General features: G+C 43.9%; 1 protein-coding gene across 1 annotated transcript; it reads left to right on the forward strand.

Annotated features, from left to right (window-relative positions):
* Positions 1 to 944: 944 nt before the first annotated feature.
* On the forward strand, positions 945 to 7,768 carry TMEM17 (transmembrane protein 17). Its single transcript, XM_033145625.1, is given in 5 exon segments — positions 945 to 1,098; positions 3,196 to 3,299; positions 4,717 to 4,830; positions 7,031 to 7,163; positions 7,166 to 7,768. Coding segments are annotated over 5 exon segments (651 nt in total). The 5' UTR covers positions 945 to 989; the 3' UTR covers positions 7,357 to 7,768.
* The last annotated feature ends 16,199 nt before the right edge of the window (positions 7,769 to 23,967 follow it).

Raw genomic sequence — 23,967 nt, forward strand, 5'->3', positions numbered from 1 at the left:
CTCGCGAGGAATCCTATTCGGAATAAGGGGATTTGCCTTTAAAAAAGGGAAAAGTTGACAGCTATGGTCCCTGCTGTTCCGCACTTCCGTTTGCCCCTCCCCCCTCCCCCCAGGAAAACCCGCTCTTTACCGCTGAATTGAAGGTAAACGTCCCATTCATGTTTTCAACATCCAGTTTCGGGTTTTCCGCGAAATGACATTTGCTCCAATTCAGCGGTAAAGAGAGGGTTTCCTGGAGGAAAGCGGCGGGGTAAGCGGAAAGCTGCTCGGCCCCATGCTTTCTGAAGCAGCCCCCCCTCGGCCGCAGCAGCTCCTGCCCTAGACTATGCAGTCGAGTTTTCCGCATCTGGGGAAATCGCAGGGGTCAGCACACGCTCCACCGCTGCCTTGAGGTCCTTTCAGAGAAAAAGGCAGGGTATAAGTAATATATATAATAATACAATATACTACTAAATTGCTGCTGAAGGTGTAGTTTGCTGTTTCCTTGAGATGCCGGAGTTGGCTTTCCCAGAGCTGCAACCCAAAATCGCAAGTAGAGGGAGAGAGATGTGGGTTCAGATTCTGCCAGCTGCACAGCATTGCTCGGAATGAAGAGGCTGGAGGAGGAGCGCCGCGTTTGCAGAATGCACATTCTTGCTACGGGAGACTAAATGGAAGCCAAACAGCCTTCTCATGTTACGTACCTTCTTCCCCCTCCACCAAGTAGTAGCCCCAAACCTTTCTCCCACTACCCCTGTCAAAACAAATGCGGGTTGTTGTTGTTTTTGAGGGGGAGGTGCGCATCGTTACAAGCGTGCCTTTTATTTTACTCCACCGATTCCTCCGTACGTCACAACCTGCTTGGGCCGCTGCGTGGACGAACCTGAAGTGCCGAGTTGCGCGGGTCTCTTTGGGTGCCTCTTAAGAGGAGGCGGCGCCGCAGCTGCGCACGGGGCGCCGGGCGGCGTCTAGTTGCCGTAGCAACGAGCATAGGCCGCCGGCGTGCACTTATGTCGCTGCCGGAGCCCGTAAGGAGGCGGCTGAGCTCCTTCAGCCGGACCGTCTTCACGGACAACAACCGGACCGGACCCGGGAACAGCGCCACCGACAATGTTCCAGGTGAGTGACGCGGGCGAGGGCGCCTCAGTGGGCCAGCTACAAAGATGGCGGCGGCGGCGACGCCACGTGGACGGCTGCCAGGAGTCGAGATGGAAAGGCGCTGGATGGCGGGGATTCAGTGCAGAATAGGCCTGGGCTGTTGCAGTTGCAGTGGAGACTGCAGTGAATGCTCCTCCCAGACCGTTTGGGTGGGTGGGTGATGGCCGTGTTTCTATAAAGGAGCACTGTTGTCTTATTTTCCTTAAGAAGCCCAAGGAATGCCTAATAAATACCTTATTATTCATTCGTTAACTGCTGCCACATTAATAATTGTCAGGTATTGGAGGACTCCGTACAAATCTCTTTGAAGCTTGCCTGTCGTAGATATGGGACTCTATACTTATGGATAAACTAATGGCCTTACTACAACAAGAGCACCATACTGGAAAGATAAACACAAGCTTTTATACAACGTGGCCTCCCTTTAATGGATCTGCATATTAGCTTCCGCCCACCAGCAACACAGGGAACATTATGGAATGACACTTTCATCTGACTTTACAGCCACCTCAGCTGGGATTGCTTTTGTTACATTTTCACTTTTTGTGATGGCTCTATACTCCAACCTGCTGTTGTTATTGTTGCTGTTATTATTTTTTCTCTACTTTATATCTAATTTATTTGTAACTGAAATCAATAAAACACAGCAAAGAAGAAGCAGCTCCTAGTGGAAATGGGTTTCTTCATTTCAGGCCACTGTCCACTTCAACTCTGCAAAAATGTGTGGCTTCTCATGAGGAGCTTTTGTAAAAGCGGGTAACAACTTGTGTAATTTTGAATGTTACTAGCATGAGGCATATAATGTGCTTTTTAAAAATTCTAGCGCATCCAAATGTCTATTTAATTTTTTTCTGAATCACAGAATCGTAGAGATGTAAGGAAACACCGAGAGTCATCTCCAACCCCTTGCAATGCAGGAATCTCATCTCAAATTCTTTAATGAGCCCAGTGGATGGAGCAGTGTGGTGTAAATAAAAGCTTAAAAGAAACAAGGCAGATTCAGGAAGTAGTATTTAGACACTACGAAAACATGAAATAGCTTGCAAGACTTTTGCTGAGGCAAGAACTTCCAGAATCAATTGAGAAATAATGGCTGATTTCCTGAATGAACTGAAAAAGATTTCTATAAGTCATAGAATTGGAAGGAACTCTGTGGATCATCCAGTCCAGGCATAGGCAAACTCAGCCTTCCAGATGTTTTGGGACTACAACTCCCACCATCCCCAGCTAACAGGACCAGTGGTCAGGGATGATGGGAATTGTAGCTGGAGTGCCGAGTTTGCCCTATGCCTGATCTAGTCCAACCCCCTACAATGGAGGAATCTCAACTAAAGTATCCCTGACAGATGGCCTTCCAACATCTGCTTAAAAACCTCCAAGGAAGGAGAGTCCACCACCTTCCAAGGGAGTCTGTTCCTCTTACTGTCAGAAAGTTCTTCCTGATGTTGAGTTGGAATCTCTTTTCTTGTAACTCGAAGCCATTGTTCCAGTCCTACCCTCCAGAGCAGGGGAAATGAAGCTTGCTCCATCTTTCATGTGACAGCCTTTTGATATTTGAATATGGCTCCCAGTCACCACTTATCCAGGCTAAACATACCAAACTCCCTCAACTGTTCCTCATAAGTCTTGGTTTTCAGACCCTTGATCATCTTGGCCACCCTCCACTGCACACATTCCAGCTTGTCAATATGCTTCTTAATTGTGGTACCCAGAACTGTACACAGTACTCGATATGTGGTTTGAACAAGATAGAATAGAGTGGTACCATTACTTCTTAAAAAAAATAATACTGAAACTTTTCGGCAATAAAAACAGATTAATCTAAATAAAAACCAAAACAACATTGCATAAAACAAAAAAGAAAGAAAGAACGGATTATTGGGGCTTAGAAGTTCAAGCGTGTCTCTTAGAACTGCTTTTTTCAGAAGCATCTCTTTCAACTGAAACCTATGCATATTTTACTTCAAAGGTAACTGTGCATAAAGTTGTAGCCTTCAACATATAGAAGGGGAAAATGTCTGAAGTGGCTGGTGGTTTCTTTCCTCTCTGTCTCTCCAGATAATGAAATCGTTTCCAGTTTGCCCTTGCAGATGTCCCTCTATTTCAACCTCTGCTTTTTCCCATTTTGGTGGGTCAGCAGTATAGTGATGCTGCAGCTGAAGGTGAGTTCAGAAGACAATTGCTACCTCTTATAATCCTGTTGCATTGCTATTGTTCTGTACACACTCTGCAAGAGAGAGACTAATAACTGGGCATCTTATACCTTGTAATAGCCGTACTTCTATAATAAGATTGTGAATGTTCTGAGTGGTGTTTATTTAAAGAATTTTGTATCCCACTCTTCAGCCAAAAAATGCTCCCAAAGCAGTTTGCATATCAGTGCAACAAGGCAGTCCAAATGTTTACAACCTAAAGAACAATCACACAAAGGAAAAATGGATAGGAGGTAGGATGAAATAAGTGGTGTTCCAAACTTTTTTCAAAGAGGGCCAGATTTGATGAAGTGAAGGGCTATGAGGGCTTTTTAAAGGATTGAAGTTGTTGAGGTTTTTTAGGATTTCCCCCCTGGAAATAAAACTGCCACAGGGGCCAGATATTAAACCGACCGATGGGCCGGATTAGGCCCCCAAAACGGACTTGGACATGCCTGAGTAAGCAAACTCTGTTATAGGTTCCTAGTTATAAGTTATTCTAGTGACCAGCCATAGTGGAAAAGTTCAAGGAGATGAGAAGAAAACAGTTAATGGCCTCAGCTGTGTTGATGGAGTGACCCTCCATCCCTTTCCTCTCCACCTCTGCTGCAACCTGGTGCAATGACTGCTGCCAGTCAGGTGACAGTTGATGAGAGGAAGGGCCTCACTTCTCAGCAGAGATAGCTCTCCATTCCTTCTCTCCCTCCCCTGTTTGCAGACAGGTTTAGAACAAAGCAGGCAAGTTTTTGTTTGGGGGGGGGGACGAATAGTTAGATCTCAGTATAGTATGGATTCCAAGAATGTGACAGTCAATTGGCCAGTGTAGTACAGCATACCTCAGAAATATTGTGGGTTCAAAACAAAATAAGATAAAAAATTTCTTCCAGTAGCACTATAGACCAACTAAGTTGTCCTTGGTAAGCTCATACCAAGAACAGACTTAGTTGGTCTCTAAGGTGCTACTGGAAGAAATTTTTTATCTTATTTTGTTTTGACTATGGCAGACCAACACGGCTTACCTACCTGTAACTGGAATTGTGGTTTCAGTTCCACACTACTGCCAGAAAGCAAATAGTGCAATAAATGTGAGTACACAAAGTTTTGGTCTCCCAGTGCATATAAAAATACGTTCACACTATACTGTAGTCTGTTAAGTGTGCAATAGTATATCTAAAAAAGCAATGTACATACCTTAATTAATGTGACACAGAGACACAAAGTGAGCACATGCTGTTGGAAAAATGGCGCCAGTAGACTTGTTTGATGCAGGGTTGCCACAAACCTTCAATTTGTAAAAAAACACAATTATCTGTGAAGTTGCAGTAATGCAAAGCGCAACAAAACGAGGTATGTCTGCAGTTAATTTTTCATCATTTCTCAATTCTAGTATCCAGTCTTACCAGACTACTACAAGTTCATCTTGGTGACAGTCATCATATTGACCTCTCTGATTGAAATGATCCGCTTGTACCTAGGATACATGGGGAATTTGCAGGAGAAGGTAAGTTTGGCTCACACCCATGAGCAATTCAGTAGCAGCTATCTTGGACTAATAGATATTAATATTCAATAACCTTTCTTAGGTACAGCCTCCCCCCAACAAATTTAGTAGCTGGACTCCCCCTGGAGATAAGATACCACACAGACATGCTGGTTAAACTCATACATGGTTTTTTTGTAGGCACTTGTATGGAAGAGCTTCTGTAGCACAGTGGCCAAGACAAGTGAAAGCCAGGAAGCCCCTGGTTAATAGTTAGGTGCTCAGTAGGTAGTCTCAGCAAACCACTGCTCTCTAGCGTATGTTCCTACCCTCTTCTGAAATATTTTTAAAAGCGTTAATAAACGGAATCTTTTTGAATTCTCTTAAGTGGTGCACAGTGTTAAAACAAAATGCAACATACTCTAAAACCAATAAGCAGTAATATAAAAGCACATTAAAAAATAAAAGAGGGAATTGATGCATTCAAATACATAAAACAGATCTTGTCTTAATGGGTCAGGGGAAAGCAACATGGAGTAATGCTATTGGCCACACAGGGCTGTTGTAAGAGTTGAAAAAGGGTACGTGAAGCACTTTGAATACTTGAAATACACTACAGAAATGTTAGGTATTAAAAAAAAACCCCACAATGCTAGTACTAGTAAATGCCATTCTGGAATGAAATGTAAAAAACACCAACCTGGGATATAATGTGGATCTGGAAGGAAATGGAACTGTCTAACAAAGAATAAGGTTAATACTTTGGGGCTGCACTTTTCCTATGCACATTTACCTAGGAATAATCCCATTAAATACATTGAGATTTACTCATGAATGAACAAGCACAGAAGCGCCTGGTGGATCAGTCTAACATGCTGCCTGCAATTCCAGCATTCTAAAATTCTATTCAGTGCTTAATCTGATTAGGTTTTTTGCCTTGCAGTTGCATGGATTAGTAAGAAAGGGAAGAAATGCTCCTGAGTATGTGCAGAGCGTGTTTTCCTAGCTACTGAAAAAATGTTACATACAAGATGCTTAAGCATGTTGATTTCAAGTGCTTAAGCAATAGTAGACAGCATGGTGGGTCAGAGGCACTTACTTGACCTCCATGCAGGTGAGGCTCTGCTGCTTATTGAGAGGAGCAAGACAGTGGCAAGGTCAGAACACTGCAAATGCAGTGACCAATTCAATCCAGTGTGTTTCCACCACAACACCCTCCCCACCCTCCCACATCCCTGTATGCAGCAGCACCTCACCTACCAGGAGCTCAGGTAAACAGCTCTGCCCCACCATGATATTTGCTTCCTTGTTAAGTCTGTATTGGATTAAGGGGTTGGTTAGGTTGAGCCCCACCAAGGGCTCAGGCCCAGGGGGGCACAAACACACACCTTTCTACTCTGACTCAGAGTGGGCTAGGAGCCCGTCTGTCCCTCTGCATGCCTCTCCAAGCTGCTCTTCCGCTGCTGTGGGCTGTTGGGCACACAGGGATGGCAGGGAGGAGGGCAATACAGCTCCTAGCCAAGGCGCAAGGAAGCCTATGTACACCTCTGATTGGATTATGCCCTACATGTTTAGGATTGTGGTGCTAGTGGACATCTCCACCCCACCCCTCACTTCCTTCTCCTAATCATGGTCTCTTCATTCTGACTTTCGTTGCTTGTGTAAAATCCTATCTCTTTTATCCTGAAAAATGCTGTAAGGTCAGAACCTGCTGCTGCAACTGTGACCCTATTTCCTACCAATGTAGGGGGAGAGAGATGAGAATGTGAGCAATACAATTTGTCCTCTGTTGCTGTCCAGGGCAGCTAAAGGGCAATGTTTCCTGTTGAAGAGACAGAAGCTAGCAATTTACATCCACTCCCTCGTTTCCCCCCGGCTGTCCCCAGTCCTGTTTGTATTCTGTTCCCCCTGTCAGTGAAATGACATCTGGCTGAGATGTCTGAGTGAAACATCTGGTGGGGTTGGGTCTGAGTGAAAAGTCACTTCGTTGGCAGGGTTCTCTTGAAAGCTGCAGCAACAACAATAGAAGTAGAAATTCTGCAGAAGTTGAAAAGCCGCTTAATGAATCCCTGTGGCTCTTAGTTTCTCATGTGTTCACACTTTGGACACAGGTGTTAGAAAAGTCTGACCAATAAATTTTCTACTACTGAGTCGTCATGCTGCCAGGTGGTTAGTATATGATACAACACGTTCCACCTCTCTATTTCTTTGCCTTTAATAGGTTCCTGAACTAGCTGGCTTTTGGCTCCTGAGTCTCCTTTTACAACTGCCCTTAATTCTCTTCCTGCTTTTAAATGGAGGTCTGAAAATCCAACCCTTGGAGCGAGCAGTGAATATCGTCTTTGTAGTCTTCCTTGTCTCCAGGTTGTTACTGCATTCATTGCCCTCAGAAGAATGGTGAACCAACTGGCAACTCGCTTCCGTCTTCATGAGTTTGACCAGCTAGATAATCATTCGCTCTGATAACCTAAGCTGGCTAAAATGAGAGTGGAGACTCCATGGGATATGAGGCCACGCGTGGAGGAAATTCGCTCAACAAGGTTCTAGTTGGACATCTGCCAGTGGGGCTTGATGCAGGAACAGCCACTGCCCATCTTCCTTGGTTCTGTTGCCTTAATTATTTGGGTTTCTGAGAATCTGAACTTGTTCCAGATATCAAAAAAGCTACTCTTCTACAAGGAACCTGTAAAATGAGCATTGCCACCGGTGTCTTCACTGTGAGCCCAATTCTGTTGTGATTAAAAAAAATACTAACACATAAAAAATGTGACACTGGAATGTAAAACCTGCATGTATTTGCAGGCAAAATTCATGAGCAGAAGGTTAGCTTTCTACACATCTCGCCCATGGTATCTTGTGCCTTCCCCTGTAACACTTTAGCATGTATTCCACTTTAGACATTTTTCAGTGGAGGAAAATGTTATATCAGACAGCAGCCCTCAGATTCACTGTTCTTTTGGACCTCTGAAGGTCTTTGCGTTTTATACTTTGCTTAATTTTTAAATGTGAGTTCTTAATATTCAATACCTGTTGCAAAAGGAATGTAAAAATAAATTGGTGTTAATATAGTGCTATTGAAATATTTTACTGCAATTGGGCTATGGCAAGCTAGCATTCCCCGTGAATGACACTTTGCAAGTGATAGCCGCAGCTCTTCCAATGTGTATTGCTTCTCTATGACCTTCGTTCTATAACCCAAAACAGAATTGCCTGATGGACTTATCTGAAAGAGAGTTTCATTTTGAGATAGTTCCATGAAAGTGTGCAAGATCCACAGATACTACCTTACAATCTACATCCAAGGCTAAAGGTTTCAACATTAGTGGCAAGCCCTTGAAACTGCAGGAGGAAGACTGAAGCTGTTCCCCTCTTCCGCTCTCAATTTTATTTGAATTTTAAGGCTTGTATCAATCCTACTGGATCCAGCTTCTGTCCAGGTCCATTGGAAAAGTAGAGTATGTGTGTACTTCATTCTCTCTTAGAAAGAAGTGACCGGAGGGGATGGTGCTTATGGCACTTGCTCCAGAATACAAAATTACCCATAAATATATTAGTGGGGTAAAAGGTAAAGGGACCCCTGACCATTAGGTCCAGTCATGTCTGACTCTGGGGTTGCGGTGCTCATCTCGCGTTACTGGCCGAGGGAGCCGGCATACAGCTTCTGAGTCATGTGGCCAGCATGACTAAGCCGCTTCTGGTGAACCAGAGCAGCACACGGAAATGCTGTTTACCTTCCCGCTGGAGTGGTACCTATTTATCTACTTGCACTTTGACGTGCTTTCGAACTGCTAGGTGGGCAGGAGCAGGGACCGAGCAATGGGAGCTCACCCTGTTGTGGGGATTCGAACCGCTGACCTGTATGCTGGCTCCCTCGGCCAGTAATGCGAGATGAGCGCCGCAACCCCAGAGTCAGACACAACTGGACCTAATGGTCAGGGGTCCCTTTACCCATATACTTACCCATATACTACACAATTCCATCCATCTCAAAAGTGTTTTCTCCCACTCTCAGCTTTTCAGAATTGGATGTAACACAGTTTGGGTTCTCAAACTAATTTCTAACTATTTAAGGAAAGTTGAATAAAGGACACAGTTGAGGATAGGTTTTAATTCTGAAAACCTTACACCCGCTCTACAGCGATATGACTGTGAAGGCAACAAAACATGATGGAATAGTGATCCAACAATGCAACACAGTTTAAGAAGTGCTGTTACAAGCCATTAAAATGTATATTGTGTGACATGTCCTTCCCCACCACTGGTTCTATAACTGAAGCTCACCCAGGGCCTGCTTTGCAGTGGCAACCATGAAATCATTCCAGCTGCTCAGAAATCCACTGCCAGTAAAGTCTTGTGGAAAGCGGGGGTTCAGTGCTGCCCTGTCTCTCCTGCTATCTTGCATACCCACAATTCTGGGTAGGTGTAATGGAGAGAGTCCACTTTCCCAGAGATATCACCCAATAACTTGCTCAGGTGCTTGTGTTTCTAGAATTGCTTTTAATTATAAAGCTTTAGACTTCATAATTAAAGGTAAAGGGACCCCTGACCAGTGGTCCAGTGGCGGATGACTCTGGGGTTGTGGCACTCATCTCGCTTTATTGGCCGAGGGAGCCGCCGTACAGCTTCCGGATCATGTGGCCAGCATGACTAAGCCGCTTCTGGCGAACCAGAGCAGTGCACGGAAACGCCGTTTACCTTCCCGCTGGAGCGGTACCTATTTATCTACTTGGCACTTTGACATGCTTTCAAACTTCTGGGTTGGCAGGAGAAGGGACTGAACGATGGGCGCTCACCCCTAGGCTCTGTGGTTTTACCCACAGCGCCACCCGCGTCCCCCAGACTTCATAATTAAAGGTAAAGGTAAAGGGACCCCTGACCATTAGGTCCAGTGGTGGACAACTCTGGGGTTGCGGCGCTCATCTCATCGCTCATAATTAGGGTTCATTAAATGCTTGACGCTGATGTGCACCTTGCATTTGTTTTAGATTAGCAGAGCAGAGCTGGCACCCATTTACATTTTCCAGCTTTTTCAAGACAAATTTACATAAGAAATACCGTATATACCCGAGTATAAGCCGACCCGAATATAAACCGAGGCACCTAATTTTCCTACAAAAACCTGGGAAAGCTTATTGACTCTAGTATAAGCCGGTTCACCTTTGCCACTGTGGAGGAGGAGGAGGAACGAGCAGCCCGAAAGCAGCCCTTTCGGCTGCTCCTTCCTCTTCTTCCTTTGCCAAGTTTGCATTTATGCGAGAAGTTCAGGAATGGAACAAGCTGCCTGGGGATAGTAAAGAACCGCCATTCTTGTACACTTCTTAAGGAATGGTTGACTGGGGAGAGCAGGTGGCGGCACGAGCGGAGAGAAAGGGCTTCTTTCTCGCCGCCCCCACCGCCTGCCTCACTCGAGTATAAGCCGAGGGCAGCTTTTTCAGCACAAAAAATGTGCTGAAAAACTAGGCTTATACTCAAGTATATAGGTACCTAATCCTATGCAATTAGCATGCCTGTGACATACCTAGGTTTTGTTTTATGACAGTACTGGTGGTATTGTATATTTTCAAATAGTGCTATATTCCATGCAAGGATGCCAACGGGGCTCTTTCAGGTCTTCCTCTTAAATAGATGATTATGTGGTTAGTTCATTCATTTATTTTTACCCCCAGGGAATTTATTTATTTTATTCCGCATAGTTGTTATGAGCTTCTAGTCAGGAGATTAGCATTACGGGGGAAAGTTTCAGAAGATAGTATTTTATTGGTATGGCAAATTTACAGGCTGATTTTCTATTCTCTTATCAATAACGGCGATCTTCAAGGGACATAGCCTTTTATTGGAAAATGCTGGATTTCTCTCCTGCTGATGAGAAAAATGCAATGCTGTGAAGGTTTGATGCTAACCTCTGGCATGTCTTAGTGTTTTGGACTATCAGCTTGGATGAAATAGCATAAAGAGAAGTATCAAACCTCTTAGAGGAGGTGAAATGCACACTAGGGGCTTGAGGGGGGATGCAAAACGGACAAAAAAGGGAGGGGGTAAAGAAAATTACAAGAATGAGTGAAAAGGAGGCACAAAAAAGGGTTAGTCTGGTAGCAGTCAGAATGAGTCAAATGCAACAGGATTGAACCTGTGCCATGTATATAAAAGACTGAAATGAAGAAAAGCCCTGGATTGCTTTGTTCTTCAGTAATGAATCCTACTTCCCCAAGTGGAATAGAGCATGAAATATGACAGAGATAAGCCAAGATTAAAAACAGAGCCATAAAATATATTTTAAAAAAGAATCCTTGAAAGGGTTATGAAGTTTTCTGGAAAAGTAAATTGAAACTGAAATTACACTGGAGAAAACTTAGTAAGTCCCATGGTGCAGTCCCAGAGGGAAGTCTTTCTAGAAGGGAAGTCCCATTGAATTCAGCACCTTACTTCAGAGAGAGCTACGTTTAGGACCAAGTTGCTAACCACGTGAATATGACCTATGTAAATCATGAGATAAATTGATTTTTATTTTTTTTAGTATATGTAGCCATCGTTTGCTAAGGTTGCACATTTGATGTACTGTACTATATGCACATTTTGCTTGTAAAAAATTAATTTTAGTTAGTATTTTGCCCTTGTTTTGTCGAATGACAAAATACCAACTAAGGAATGTAGGAGATACAAGGCACATTGTAATGAGAGGCAGACGTTATGCTCTGAGTTCCAGAACCTAACAGGTCTCACCTGGTCATCCTGTGCTTCAACACCTTTAGAACTGGTGCCTACAGGCCATTTTTACTAGACAGTTCCCCCCACCAATGAATGAATGAATGTTGACACAGTTCTGTCCAGGCCAGCATCCTGATGGAGATGCAAATTGACTCCTGTCCAATCATCTGATTATTCAATGATTCAATGGGGCAGGGTAAAGACTCCAATCTCTGCATGGATCAGCTGAGGAGGGGTGCTCTTTCTCTGCGTACCTGTGTTTGTGAGAGTATGAGATGGCCACAGCTGCTTTTGGCCACACCCACTGCAAGCATCTAGCCTCCGAAAGGTTGGCCAAGGATGAATGTGGTCCTTGGACTAAAAATGGTTCACCACTCCTGCGTTAGAAGGATAGGAAGAGAATAGGTAGGTAAAGTAAGGTAAAGGATCCCTGGATGTTTAAGTCCAGATGAATTCAACTATGGGTTGTGTCACTCCTGCATGGAGCACCATGATGGAAGCCAGAGCATATGGAAATGCCACTTACCTCCCACCACGGTAGTACCTATTTATCTACTAAAGGGGTCAGCAACCTTTTTCAGCCTTGGGCCAGTCCACCGTCCCTCAGACCATGTGGTGGGCCGCACTATATTTGGGGGAAAATATATATGAATGAATTCCTTTTTAAAAAAATAATAATAATATTTATTAAGGTTTTACACCAAAACATAACATACAAATAACAAAACTACATAAACAACAAATAAAAACAATACATGATTCTTATACCTAATATTACATCCTCACATTGTAGTGGGACTTCCTCCTGCCTCCTCCTCCTGCGTCCCTTGTGAATACCTTTTCGTAACTTCCTAAATTCCCAATATTCATATGCTTTCTAATTTCTAAAACATTAATCTTATAACTCTTAACCTATGTTATTACATTGCCTAATTGATTAATCTTATATCTTAATCCTTATCATCTTCTATCTTAATTATCTATCTTCTACTCTACAACCTATCCTATCCTCCAGTTATATCTAACTTTCTATCATACAATGGTTTTTCAAATACAACTTAAAATTCCTCCATTCTTTGCCCCACAAATAACCCAGAGATGCATTTTAATAAAAGCACACATTCTGCTCATGTAAAAACACGCTGATTCCCAGACCGTCCACGGGCCGGATTTAGAAGGCGATTGGGCTGCATCCAGCCTACCCCTGATCTACTTGCACTGGTATGCTTTCGAACTGCTAGGTTGGCAGGAGCTGGGAGAAAGCATCCGTCACACGGATTCGAACTGCTGACCTTCTGATTGGCATGCTCAAGGCTCAGTGGTTTAGACCACATTGCCACCCACGTGGAGAGAATACAGCGTTGGTGTCGCCTAAAGCAGTGTTTTTCAACCTTTTTTGGGCAAAGGCACACTTGTTTCATGAAAAAAATCACGAGGCACACCACCATTAGAAAATGTTAAAAAATTTAACTCTGTGCCTATATTGACTATATTAAAGTAATTTTTCAATTTTTCCCACGGCACACCAGGCAACCTCGCGGCACACTAGTGTGCCGCGGAACAGTGGTTGAAAAACACTGGCCTAAAGCACTCTACATAGGATTCCCCCCTCCACTTTATCATGATGAAACTCATAGCAACCCACAGTCTCAAGTGAGGCCATGGGCTTAGCTGGGGGGCGGGGGGCAGCTGCCCCACTTAAATCAAGTACTGTAAATAAATATAAATACTTAACTAACTCACCAATTTTGTTGCAGATAACTCAGTTCTGCCCCATCCCTAAAATAAAGTCTGCCTATGCCCATGAGTGAGGCCAGTGTGTAGATAAGGTTGTCAAATATCATGAACACAATCCAGACAAAGCACTTTTTCAGACCCTTGATTCCATGTGAGGCAGCCAGCAACCATGCTGAAGTGAAGCAGGTCCAGTAGTGTCTGGTCGGTGTCTGATGGGAAACCACATGGTAACTGCCTTGAGTTCTGGGATGGAAGATGGGCTATGTGACCTTAAATAATAAACAGGAGCAATGGAAGTGCATGTTTAAGTCAGACTTTGCAAACAATGGGACTTTAAGGTGTTTAGGTTAGGCTGGGATTCTGCCCCGTATTTCATAGAATCATGGAAGTGTAGGCTGTGTTGCTACTGGTGCCCTCAATACTAAGATAGGCTTGCCATATTTCAAAGAGTGAGAATCCGGACACAAAAGTTATTTTTGAGCTGTCTTTAAGAAAAAACTGCCGACATGCGTTGCCATGTGTCTGGATTTTCCTGGACATTTTGCCAATTTCTGCCAGGACACTGTTTCCGACTGCAGTATTCCCAGAATGTCCAGGAAATTCCACAAATATGGCAATCCTCACTAAGATTCATGAGGGAAACTGCTATACTGATCCAACAACCCAAACAATGGGATAAATGGAAGTGGTCGTTGAAAACTGATTGGGAAAACCCAATTAATTTGGATTGTATGGGGAATTGTTCAGCTAAGGAGGTTTATACTAGTATTGCAGTTTTACAGCAGTTGGCAGCGTACAGTAGGCTGACTGAGGAGATTGTGGTTGACTGTTTATGATTATACTTGCATTTTTAAAACAATGAACTCTGTTATCTGGTAGGCTGGGAGATGGCTTTTTAATTTTGCCATATGGCCTGCTGCCATCTTCCTGAGGCTGCTTGTTGTTTCTGATACCAGTTAATAAAAAGCGAGCGGCTGGAATTTTCCATGCTGGCTGACAGCCAGTTCATAGCATAAAATCGTTTTCTTAGAAAGATTATTTGCTACTTCCCTGGCAAAAAGGAGGGACATTTAGATCCTGCCCTTCATGCCTTAGAGAAACCTAACTCACCTCTGTGTATGTAAACATTTTAAAAATTAACGTTAAACCTGAACAAAGAAATACGGATCATGCATTAAAGATGCAGCTAGTGATGTTTACCAGCATGCTTGTGTCGGAAATGGGCCACAATTCTGTTTAGCTCCTTGGAGAAATTACAAATTTCAGCATAAAATCAGTAGCTGCAAAACCCCAAACATTTAAAATTCTAAAATTAGTATTTTCCTCAAAGTAAACTTACAGGTTCACAACTTTTCATCATTTTGGTTTAACTTATTTAAATTTACTTATTCTCAGCTCACAGGATGTTTTATTACCTGTTCTCTCCTTTAAATGGTTGTTTCGGTGAACTGCATTCTGATACTATCATTATCGTCATTATCATTTATTAGTCACTTTTTGCACAAAAAGCGACCCATTTTTTTAAAATGGAGAGAAAAATGGGAAATCATAATTTTTAAACAAGTTGTTCAGTCAGTTACTATAGCCATGTGCTTTAGTGATTCCTTTGGTAGCACCCAGAAGCCATTTTCATTAAAGAAAAGGCATCTTGAAGTGTCTGTCTGTCTGTCTGTCTCTCTCTCTCTCTCTCACACACACACAGACAATCTTCCGATTTAGGGTGACAAAATACTGTAGCCCAACCTGTTAATGCACCTGATGCCCTAATCTACCTATATATTTACTTAGAAGTAGAAGTTACAGTTGCCAACCCTTTTCTCCAGTATTGTAAAAAGCAAGCACACTGAAATACACTGGCGTAGGAAGGGCGGGGCGTAGGGGGCGGGACACCCCAGGCAGCAGGATCCCGATAGGGTTCCATCTCAGCATGCCACGCCCCAGAACGTGCACCATGCCCCTGCAGGCGGTGCCCCCTGCCCCCAGAGCACACACCAGCCCCGCCCCTGCCTGCTTCCCACCCCCGGTGCCAGAGCATGAAGCTCCGCCACTGCTGAAATATATATAAAAATCAATTTCTAATTCAACGAAAGTGCAGTTCACAATCCAATGGGCAGAAAGTGGAGTCCATTTTTCTATTGTTCATACTACAAGTCCATCCCAAATAAGGATTTTACCTTGAAATTTATCCCTTTCTGTGATATCAAGTGCTTTGATCTAACACTTTTTGACAGTTTGCACCATTGCCAAGTTCCAGGGTTGGGATAGATCATCTGTATACAGGTCTGATAAGGGACCCTGTTGGTGAAGCCCCGTTGTTTTGGGTGGGTCTAGCAGCGGAGTCTAGTCAAAAAGCAAAACAATTTGCAGTGCTACCTTGGTTTGAGAACAATCCCAGTTTAAGAACGATTTGGTTACAGACTCCTCAAAACCAGAAATAGTTTCTTGGTTTGAGAACTTTACCTCGGTCTAAGAATGGAAGCCGAACGGTGGAAGGGCACCAGCGGTGGGAGCCCTCCTTAGGGAAAACGCGCCTCGGTTTAAGAACGGTTTTGGTTTAAGAACGGACTTCTGGAACGGATTAAATTCATAAACCAAGGTAGCACTGTATTCACCTAAGCTGCACAGCACCTCCCCCCCACCCCCAAATATCCAGTGTCTCAGAGTGAAAAACAAGCTACAACAATTTCCCCTCTTCCTTTTCTGGCAAAAGCAAAGGATTTATTTATTTTTTAGTTTTTTGCTTTTCTGGTTTGTTAGCAATTGTAATAGAGTTGCCTTCCAAACTGCATTGTTAGGCCCTGATAATATCTATTTCCGCATCAGACTTAGTTTGAAGCATAATGGCGCATGTTATAAACTGTACGAAAGGGCCCTGAGCTGTTTAGGCATGTTCCAAATGCTTAAGGCAGTTTGCTACAATGATACATACCGGTAAATGCTACACTGGTCGGTTCAGTACCACAAATGAACTGTCACCAATGCAGAGTTCATAGAATCATAGAATCCTAGAGTTGGAAGACACCACAAGGGCCATCCAGTCCAACCCCCTGCCAAGCAGGAAAACCATCAAAGCATTCCTGACAGATGGCTGTCAAGCCTCCGCTTAAAGACCTCCAAAGAAGGAGACTCCACCACACTCCTTGGTAGCAAATTCCACTGCCGAACAGCTCTCACTGTCAGGAAGTTCTTCCTAATGTTTAGGTGGAATCTTCTTTCTTGTAGTTTGAATCCATTGCCCTGTGTCCGCTTCTCTGGAGCAGCAGAAAACAACCTTTCACCCTCCTGTATATGACATCCTTTTATATATTTGAACATGGCTATCACATCACCCCTTAACCTTCTCTTCTCCAGGCCAGCTCCCTAAGCCGTTCCTCATAAGGCATTGTTTGCAGACCTTTGACCATTTTGGTTGCCCTCTTCTGGACACGTTCCATCTTGTCAGTATCCTTCTTGAACTGTGGTGCCCAGAACTGGACACAGTATTCCAGGTGAGGTCTGACCAGAGCAGAATATAGTGGTACTATTACTTCACTTGATCTAGACACTATACTCCTATTGATGCAGCCCATAGTTGATGGGTGGGGAGGGTGTCCCCCCCCCAAAGAAGACATATAAGTAAATAGGTTGGTAGAAACTTTGGGCTTCCTCTCATGTGTGCTAGAGAAAGCATCATTTCAAGAACATGAAAATAAAGGGAACAGGAGCTCAAGAAAACATATTCTGAAAATATGGAACCATTGTTTTGGAGCCATGGGAAATTCAAAGAACAATTGCAGCATCTTCCATGAAAGCAGCATAACATGAAACAGTCAAAAGTTTAAAAGTAACAAAGGCCTTTTCCACAGACCAAATTGGTAGAAAAAGCAAACACATTTGATTATTTTGCCACTTTTGTTAGATAAGTCAGCTCCCCATTAGGGAGGGGCTGCTTTGTGGGCGGGAGCTGGGTCTCCATAGCAACCCTGGAGTGGGCGGGGGTAAGCCGCCCACGTCAGCAGGGTCCCCGGCCGCGTCTCCTTCAGCCCAACCAATAGGGCGTGCATAGGGGTGGGGTTTCACCTGCTTAATTGTTGGTGCCGCTGGGAATGCTGGCTTTTCTGCTTCCATAGTTCCAGTTACAGGTGGGTAGCCGTGTTGGTCTGCCATAGTCGAAACAAAATAGGAAATTCTTTCCAGTAGCACCTTAGAGACCAGGAATCTGATATCAGGAATCACAAGACAGAGAAACCAGTAGGAGAACACTTCAATCTCCCAGGACATTCTATAAAAGATCTCAAAGTAGCTGTCTTAATACAAAGAAATTTCAGAAATAGACTGGAAAGAGAAGTGGCTGAATTGCAACTAATCACCAAACTTAAAACCATGGAGAAACCTGGTTTGAACAAAGACATTGGATTCTTATCTCATTATACATAACAAAGCTATCTTTAGCCATCTCACCCTTGCCTTTCCCTGCAAGACTAATTGCAGCCGTTTAGAGTCGTCAACAGGTTTTCCACACTTATCAGCCGATCACCCATTCCCACCACCCTTCTGAGTAATACCCCTCCCCTCTATTTAAGGATCTGGTGACTTCTGTTTCAGTGTATCTGAAGAAGTGTGCATGCACACGAAAGCTCATACCAAGAACAAACTCAGTTGGTCTCTAAGGTGCTACTGGAAAGAATTTCCTATTTTGTTTCTGCTTCCAGTCATTGGATCTCCCAGCCCACCACCCTCTTTTCGTGTTCGACTATGACCTTGCTATGATTTATGTCGGTCACCTGGTTTGGGGCCGGGTAGGAATTTTTCCACTCAGCATAATTGGCTCTAGCCATGTGGTTTTCACCTACCTACCGTAGTAGCAATTGTCACAACTGTGTGAGGTCAGGCATTGGGTAAGCCTTTTATGACGGGCCCAGGTGGCGCTGTGGGCTAAACCACAGGGTCTAGGGCTTGCTGATCAGAAGGTCGGCGGTTCGAATCCCTGCCCGGGTTGAGCTCCGTTGCTCGGTCCCAGCTCCTGCCCACCTAGCAGTTTGAAAGCACGTGAAAGTGCAAGTAGATAAATAGTGACCGCTCCAGCGGGAAGGTAAACGGCGTTTTCGTGCGCTGCTCTGGTTCTCCAGAAGCGGCTTAGTCATGCTGGCCACATGACCCGGAAGCTGTCTGCGGACAAACGCCGGTTCCCTCAGCCTATAGAGCGAGATGAACGCTGCAACCCCAGAGTCGGACACGACTGGACCTGATGGTCAGGGGGCCCTTTACCTTTACCTTTAAGCCTTTTATGGGAGTGGAGGTTGTTGCCTCTGCCTGCCCCTCCACGGTAAGGGTATCCCGTTAAAGGGGTCCGGGGTGTGTGGTTCCTGTCCGAAGCCTGGGCATGGCTAGGGCCAAGACACATCCCTAACGGTGACCCGGGGGGGGGGCTCATTTGATGTACATCAGAGGGCTCCCCCCCCTTTCCGGTGGTTAACCCATCAAAGAGACTTCCTGCAGGCGTGCAGGAGTCAGGTTATAGTCTTGCTTCACTCAACTGCCTAAGCCAATACCACTCACATCTGTAACCAATAAAGTTGTGGCCTTGTTTATCCCATTAACCCAATATAGTTGTTTTCGTGTGTTTGGGGGGTCCAGGTCCTTGCCACGCAAGGGACAACTCTGTTTCCTGTTAACAGTGCAATCCTATTAGCCCTGATCTCCACCTGCTGGTGGGGATGGGGGTCATTACTAAATTCTATTGCACCATCAGTACAAGAGAAACACCAACATTGTTAATTTATACAAATAAAAAATAAAATTTTCTTCTTCTTCCAGTAGCACCTTAGAGACCAACTAAGTTTGTTCTTGGTATGAGCTTTCGTGTGCATGCACACTGAGTTGCACCACTGTGCAAATAGTATATAAGGCATCCCTGTATTTACGTGGGCTTACGTGAAATCGTGTAAAGTAGGGAGCTCTCCAGCTCTCTCCTGCCATTTCCTGGGTTGTCCTGGATGCTTTAGTTGAGCTTCCTGCATTGCAGGGGGTTGGACTAGATGACCCCTGTGGTCCCTTCCCACTCTACAATTCTGTGATTCTATTTGTTTATGCGCGTATAACATGCATAAGTTGAGGGATGCCTGTACTGCTCATGTAACCCCAGAAGGACAGTACTGATACCTGCAGAAAATTTAGGCCATCTTGGGTTGGGAAGGGAATCCTTCCCTCCTTAAGGGTTTAGTCCTGCACTCAATAACAGCGGAAAAAGGTAGCATGAATTTTGGAACAATAACAAGGGGAGAGCCTCACACCACTGCCACTTTTCATTCTTCCTGTCTCCACAGCCTCACCTGAGGATAGGGTTCTCTCAGGAGACAAAAACAGCAACCCCCCAAGACTGTGGAAGCCTCAATATGGGAACACAAACAGCAAAGTGGGAGGGAGGCAACTGGCTGGAAGAGGGTGGGAGGGTGGGACTGGTCCCTTTGTATTTAATTTTAATTATCATCATTATTATTTTAATCCATCCTTCACCCTAAGGTCCTAGTGCATGTTACAATTAAAACACAATACTAAAAACAGTTTTTTTATATTTATTTATTAAATTTGAATACAGCCCTTCATCCAAAGATCACAGGGTGGTTCACAACAGAAAAATACAAAACGAGGAACACAAAATACACCACCACCATCAAACCAACTGATATCCCCCCCCCACACAAACATTTAAAATGCAATAGTATGGTCAGCCAGTCAAAGGCCTGGTTAAAGAGAAATGTTTTCGCCTTTTCTGCATTTTGGCTAAGCTTTGGCATGAGCCACACATGTCAAGTTACTATTCTTGGAAGGGGCAGTACTATTCTTGAGAGCAGTACATGTGAAAAGGATCTAGGAGTCTTGGTAGACCACAAACTTGACATGAGTCAACAGTGTGATTCAGCAGCTAAAAAAGCCAATGCAATTCTGGGCTGCATCAATAGGAGTATAGCATCTAGATCAAGGGAAGTAATAGTACCACTGTATTCCGCTCTGGTCAGACCTCACCTGGAATACTGTGTCCAGTTCTGGGCACCACAGTTCAAGAGGGATGCTGACAAGCTGGAACATGTCCAGAAGAGGGCAACCAAAATGGTCAAAGGCCTGGAAACAATGCCTTATGAGGAACGGCTTAGGGAGCTGGGTATGTTTAGCCTGGAGAAGAGAAGGTTAAGGAGAGATATGATAGCCATGTTCAAATATATAAAAGGATGTCATATAGAGGAGGGTGAAAGGTTGTTTTCTGCTGCTCCAGAGAAGTGGACACGGGGCAATGGATTCAAACTACAAGAAAGAAGATTCCACCTAAACATTAGGAAGAACTTCCTGACAGTGAGAGCTGTTTGGCAGTGGAATTTGCTACCAAGGAGTGTGGTGGAGTCTCCTTCTTTGGAGGTCTTTAAGCGGAGGCGTGACAGCCACCTGTCAGGAATGCTTTGATGGTGTTTCCTGCTTGGCAGGGGGTAGGACTGGATGGCCCTTGGGGTCTCTTCCAACTCTATGATTCTATGATTCTATTCACGATATGGATCCTTTGTCATAAGTGGATTTCAAGATCTGAATAAGAGGGCAGTTGTTTAAAACATTAGTGTTCTCATAGTTCCCAAGCCAGATTCCACAATCCACGCCTAGCAAGAAACACAAATCATTCCAGAGTTTTAAAAGGCCACTCCTATCTGATAGGAAGATCTGCCCTTGAAAATACAAGAAACTGCATGCCAAGAGGAAAATATTTTCAAGGACTTACATAAGGAACTCCACCTCTGGCTGTTCCAAGCTCCAATCAAGATCAGTAGAAAGTGTTTTGAACTAAACTATACTGGAAAAGACCCGGATGTTGGGAAAGATGGAGGGCACAAGGAGAAGGGGACGACAGAGGACAAGATGGTTGGACAGTTCTCGAAGCTACCAACTTGAGTCTGACCAAACTGCAGGAGGCAGTGGAAGACAGGAGGGCCTGGCGTGCTCTGGTCCATGGGGTCACGAAGATTCGGACATGACTAAGCGACTAAACAACAACAACATACTGTCAAAAGAAAAACACTCCTTTTGCCTCCCTCCTTCAATTGCATGAATTCAGAAACCTCAGGATGTTCACTTACCAATACTTCCAGAACAGTTCTAAAGAATGTAATGGGAGTATAAAACAGAAAGAGATACAGTGGGCTTGGGAAGGATTTTATAAAAGCTTAGTTCTAACAAAAGTATGGAATTTAATAGATTGCTTTTTAAAAATAAAAGAATTCTCTCACAGAGAAAATCCTATTCAAATACAAATTGCTTCATTGATTGGCAAGATTGATATATTCTTCTCTGAGTAGAAAAGGGTGAAATCCTTTCTTCGTGTATGTCTGATTATGATATGCCAGATCTCTACTTGGGAGTTCCTTCCTTCCCATGTGCCTTAGGCAATCAAAGTCCTTTCTTGATCCAGTGGCAAATTTGGGTTTAGCACTGTATTATTTCTCTCACAGGACATTCAGTGATTCAGTCGCAGAATGTAATGGAGTCTCAAACACCATCTAGCGGAATTCCTTATACCCATTGATAAATTAGCTAGCCTTGTATTTTAAAATATTCAAGAAATACTAAAATAAAATGATGTGATCCATTGCCTACCCCCAAGGGTGCAAGAGTGGGGAGTGATCCAAAGAGGCTCACTTTCCTTTGAGTTCATTAGCACATCCGGGTGGAAACTCCCCCCCCCCCCCGCCCAAAAGCAAAGACGATCTCAACAACTTTTGTCTGCATTTTCAATTTTTGAAATATAATGGGTGTGGATGTGTGCAAACTCCTGTAACAATCAGAGTCATCTAGTTCAGTTTGGTAGTTCTTATCTAAATCCCCAAGCTCTTGTTCTAGCTATTAAGCTCCCCCCCCCAAAAAAGGGGTGTTAGATCCTTGGCACAATACCCATTTGTGTAAGATCTGTAATTATGCTGCTGCCATAGTGACTGTGAAATTCAGAGAGCTCTGTAAATGTCATGTGATAACAGTTACCACGAAAAGTACCAACTTGTTAAGTAATTTACACCATAATAATTAAAAGCTAATCACTTGGGATTCAGCACTATCTAAAGTATATGCTGTTTCTCCCCAGGAATGTTTTTTTTTCTGAGCTATATTTTGCAAGGACAAAAAGTTATTCTCTCTGGAATTGCTACCCTCTGATCCTAAGTGCATTCATTTACTGAGAAGATGGCTGTCAATAACAATGAAACACACTACCATGTTTTGTTGCACATCACTGCAATCTGTGGGCGGTGTCAGATTCTAGGGCTCCAGGTACTTACTCAGGCTTCATGTTTTTCATTGGAAATGAGGCCCAGCAGAATGTGGTGTCTTTATGGCAGTGGTTTATTTACACATAATACAACCTGAGTCTATAATGGAGGGGCTCACAGCACTGACACTCCAAGAGAGTCTTGCTTCTCCCATAGCCACAGCAATGGCTTCAGAAAGACACCAGCCATGGCTCAGCCTTTCTTCAGCTTGCTGCGTTTTACAGGCAGAATCTATTTTCTTCCAGCCTTTATCATCCCCAGCTGCAGTCCTAAACTCTCCACTCTGCTTTGTCTCTCTCAGAGTCTAGGGAGGGCTTCCTCCCATCTGCTGGCTGTCAAAGGCTCTGCGTTGCTCATAGCCCATTTCCCTGTCTTTGTTCTCTGTTAATGGCCCATTGTGATGGACAGCTGAGCCAGACCAGAGTATGTGATGCAGTACATCAGAATTCCACCAGAGGGGTGGAGCCTCTCTCTGATTGGCTATCAGAGGGGTGGAGCCAGCACTTTGGGAGGGACTGCTAACTCCACCCTACTATTAAGAGCTTGACTTCTAGTTTAACTTTCCAAGCATTGATTAAACACTAACACTTACTAAATCCAGGAATTATGTGTGTCTGGCGCCCACAAACTCATAACAGTATGCTTAGCAGTGCAACTGTTTAGCCCAAGCCCATGCAGGTTTACACAGATGTAAATACCACTAAATTCAGTATGCATGAACTAAAAGTCAAAGGCCGCAATTACTTTGGAATAAGTCCCATTGAACTCAGTGGTACCCACATTAGAGTTAGAATACTGGGGCAAGTGGAGACACCAGTAGCACACTGAGGTGGAGTCTGCATGATGGCAAGAGCATTGTGGAGATCTTGCCTGAAGTCAGGGCAAGGGGCAATACGTACCTGCTATGAAGGTTTCCATCCAAATGGAGGAAAAACCTCTGGAAACCAAACTGTGATACCAGACATAAAACAGAAATAGCCTCCGTCTTCTTTCTCCATTTTGTTAGGAACATATAGGTTGGCTGAACAAGGATTCCTTAGAAGAACAGCAATGTTAGCATTTATTTGAGAAAAACTTCAGCCCTAGCATTGGTGAAGTTGTGAAGCTTTAGATGACCTCTCAGAAATGACCAAGAAAGGTGGTTCACATAATTTTAAAGCCATCTTCTATTACTTCTGTTGCTTTCTGCAGCATATTTTTTTCTTAGACCCAAATAGTTAACAAGTTGTACATTTCCTGCTTGGGTCAGCAGAATTATGACCAGTTGTCTGCTGCAGAACTTGCTTTGCACAAAACTTTGCCTTTATATAACAATATATTCCATTATTTTGCACTAAATTTGTTGATGTTTGCATTGATCTATGCAATTTTCACAAATCTGTGTTATGCATTTGGAGAAGTCCAGAAAGCAGGGCCAAATCCAATCGTATTGAGC

This window comes from Lacerta agilis, chromosome 3, assembly GCF_009819535.1.
Source record: "Lacerta agilis isolate rLacAgi1 chromosome 3, rLacAgi1.pri, whole genome shotgun sequence".
NCBI lineage: Eukaryota > Metazoa > Chordata > Lepidosauria > Squamata > Lacertidae > Lacerta > Lacerta agilis.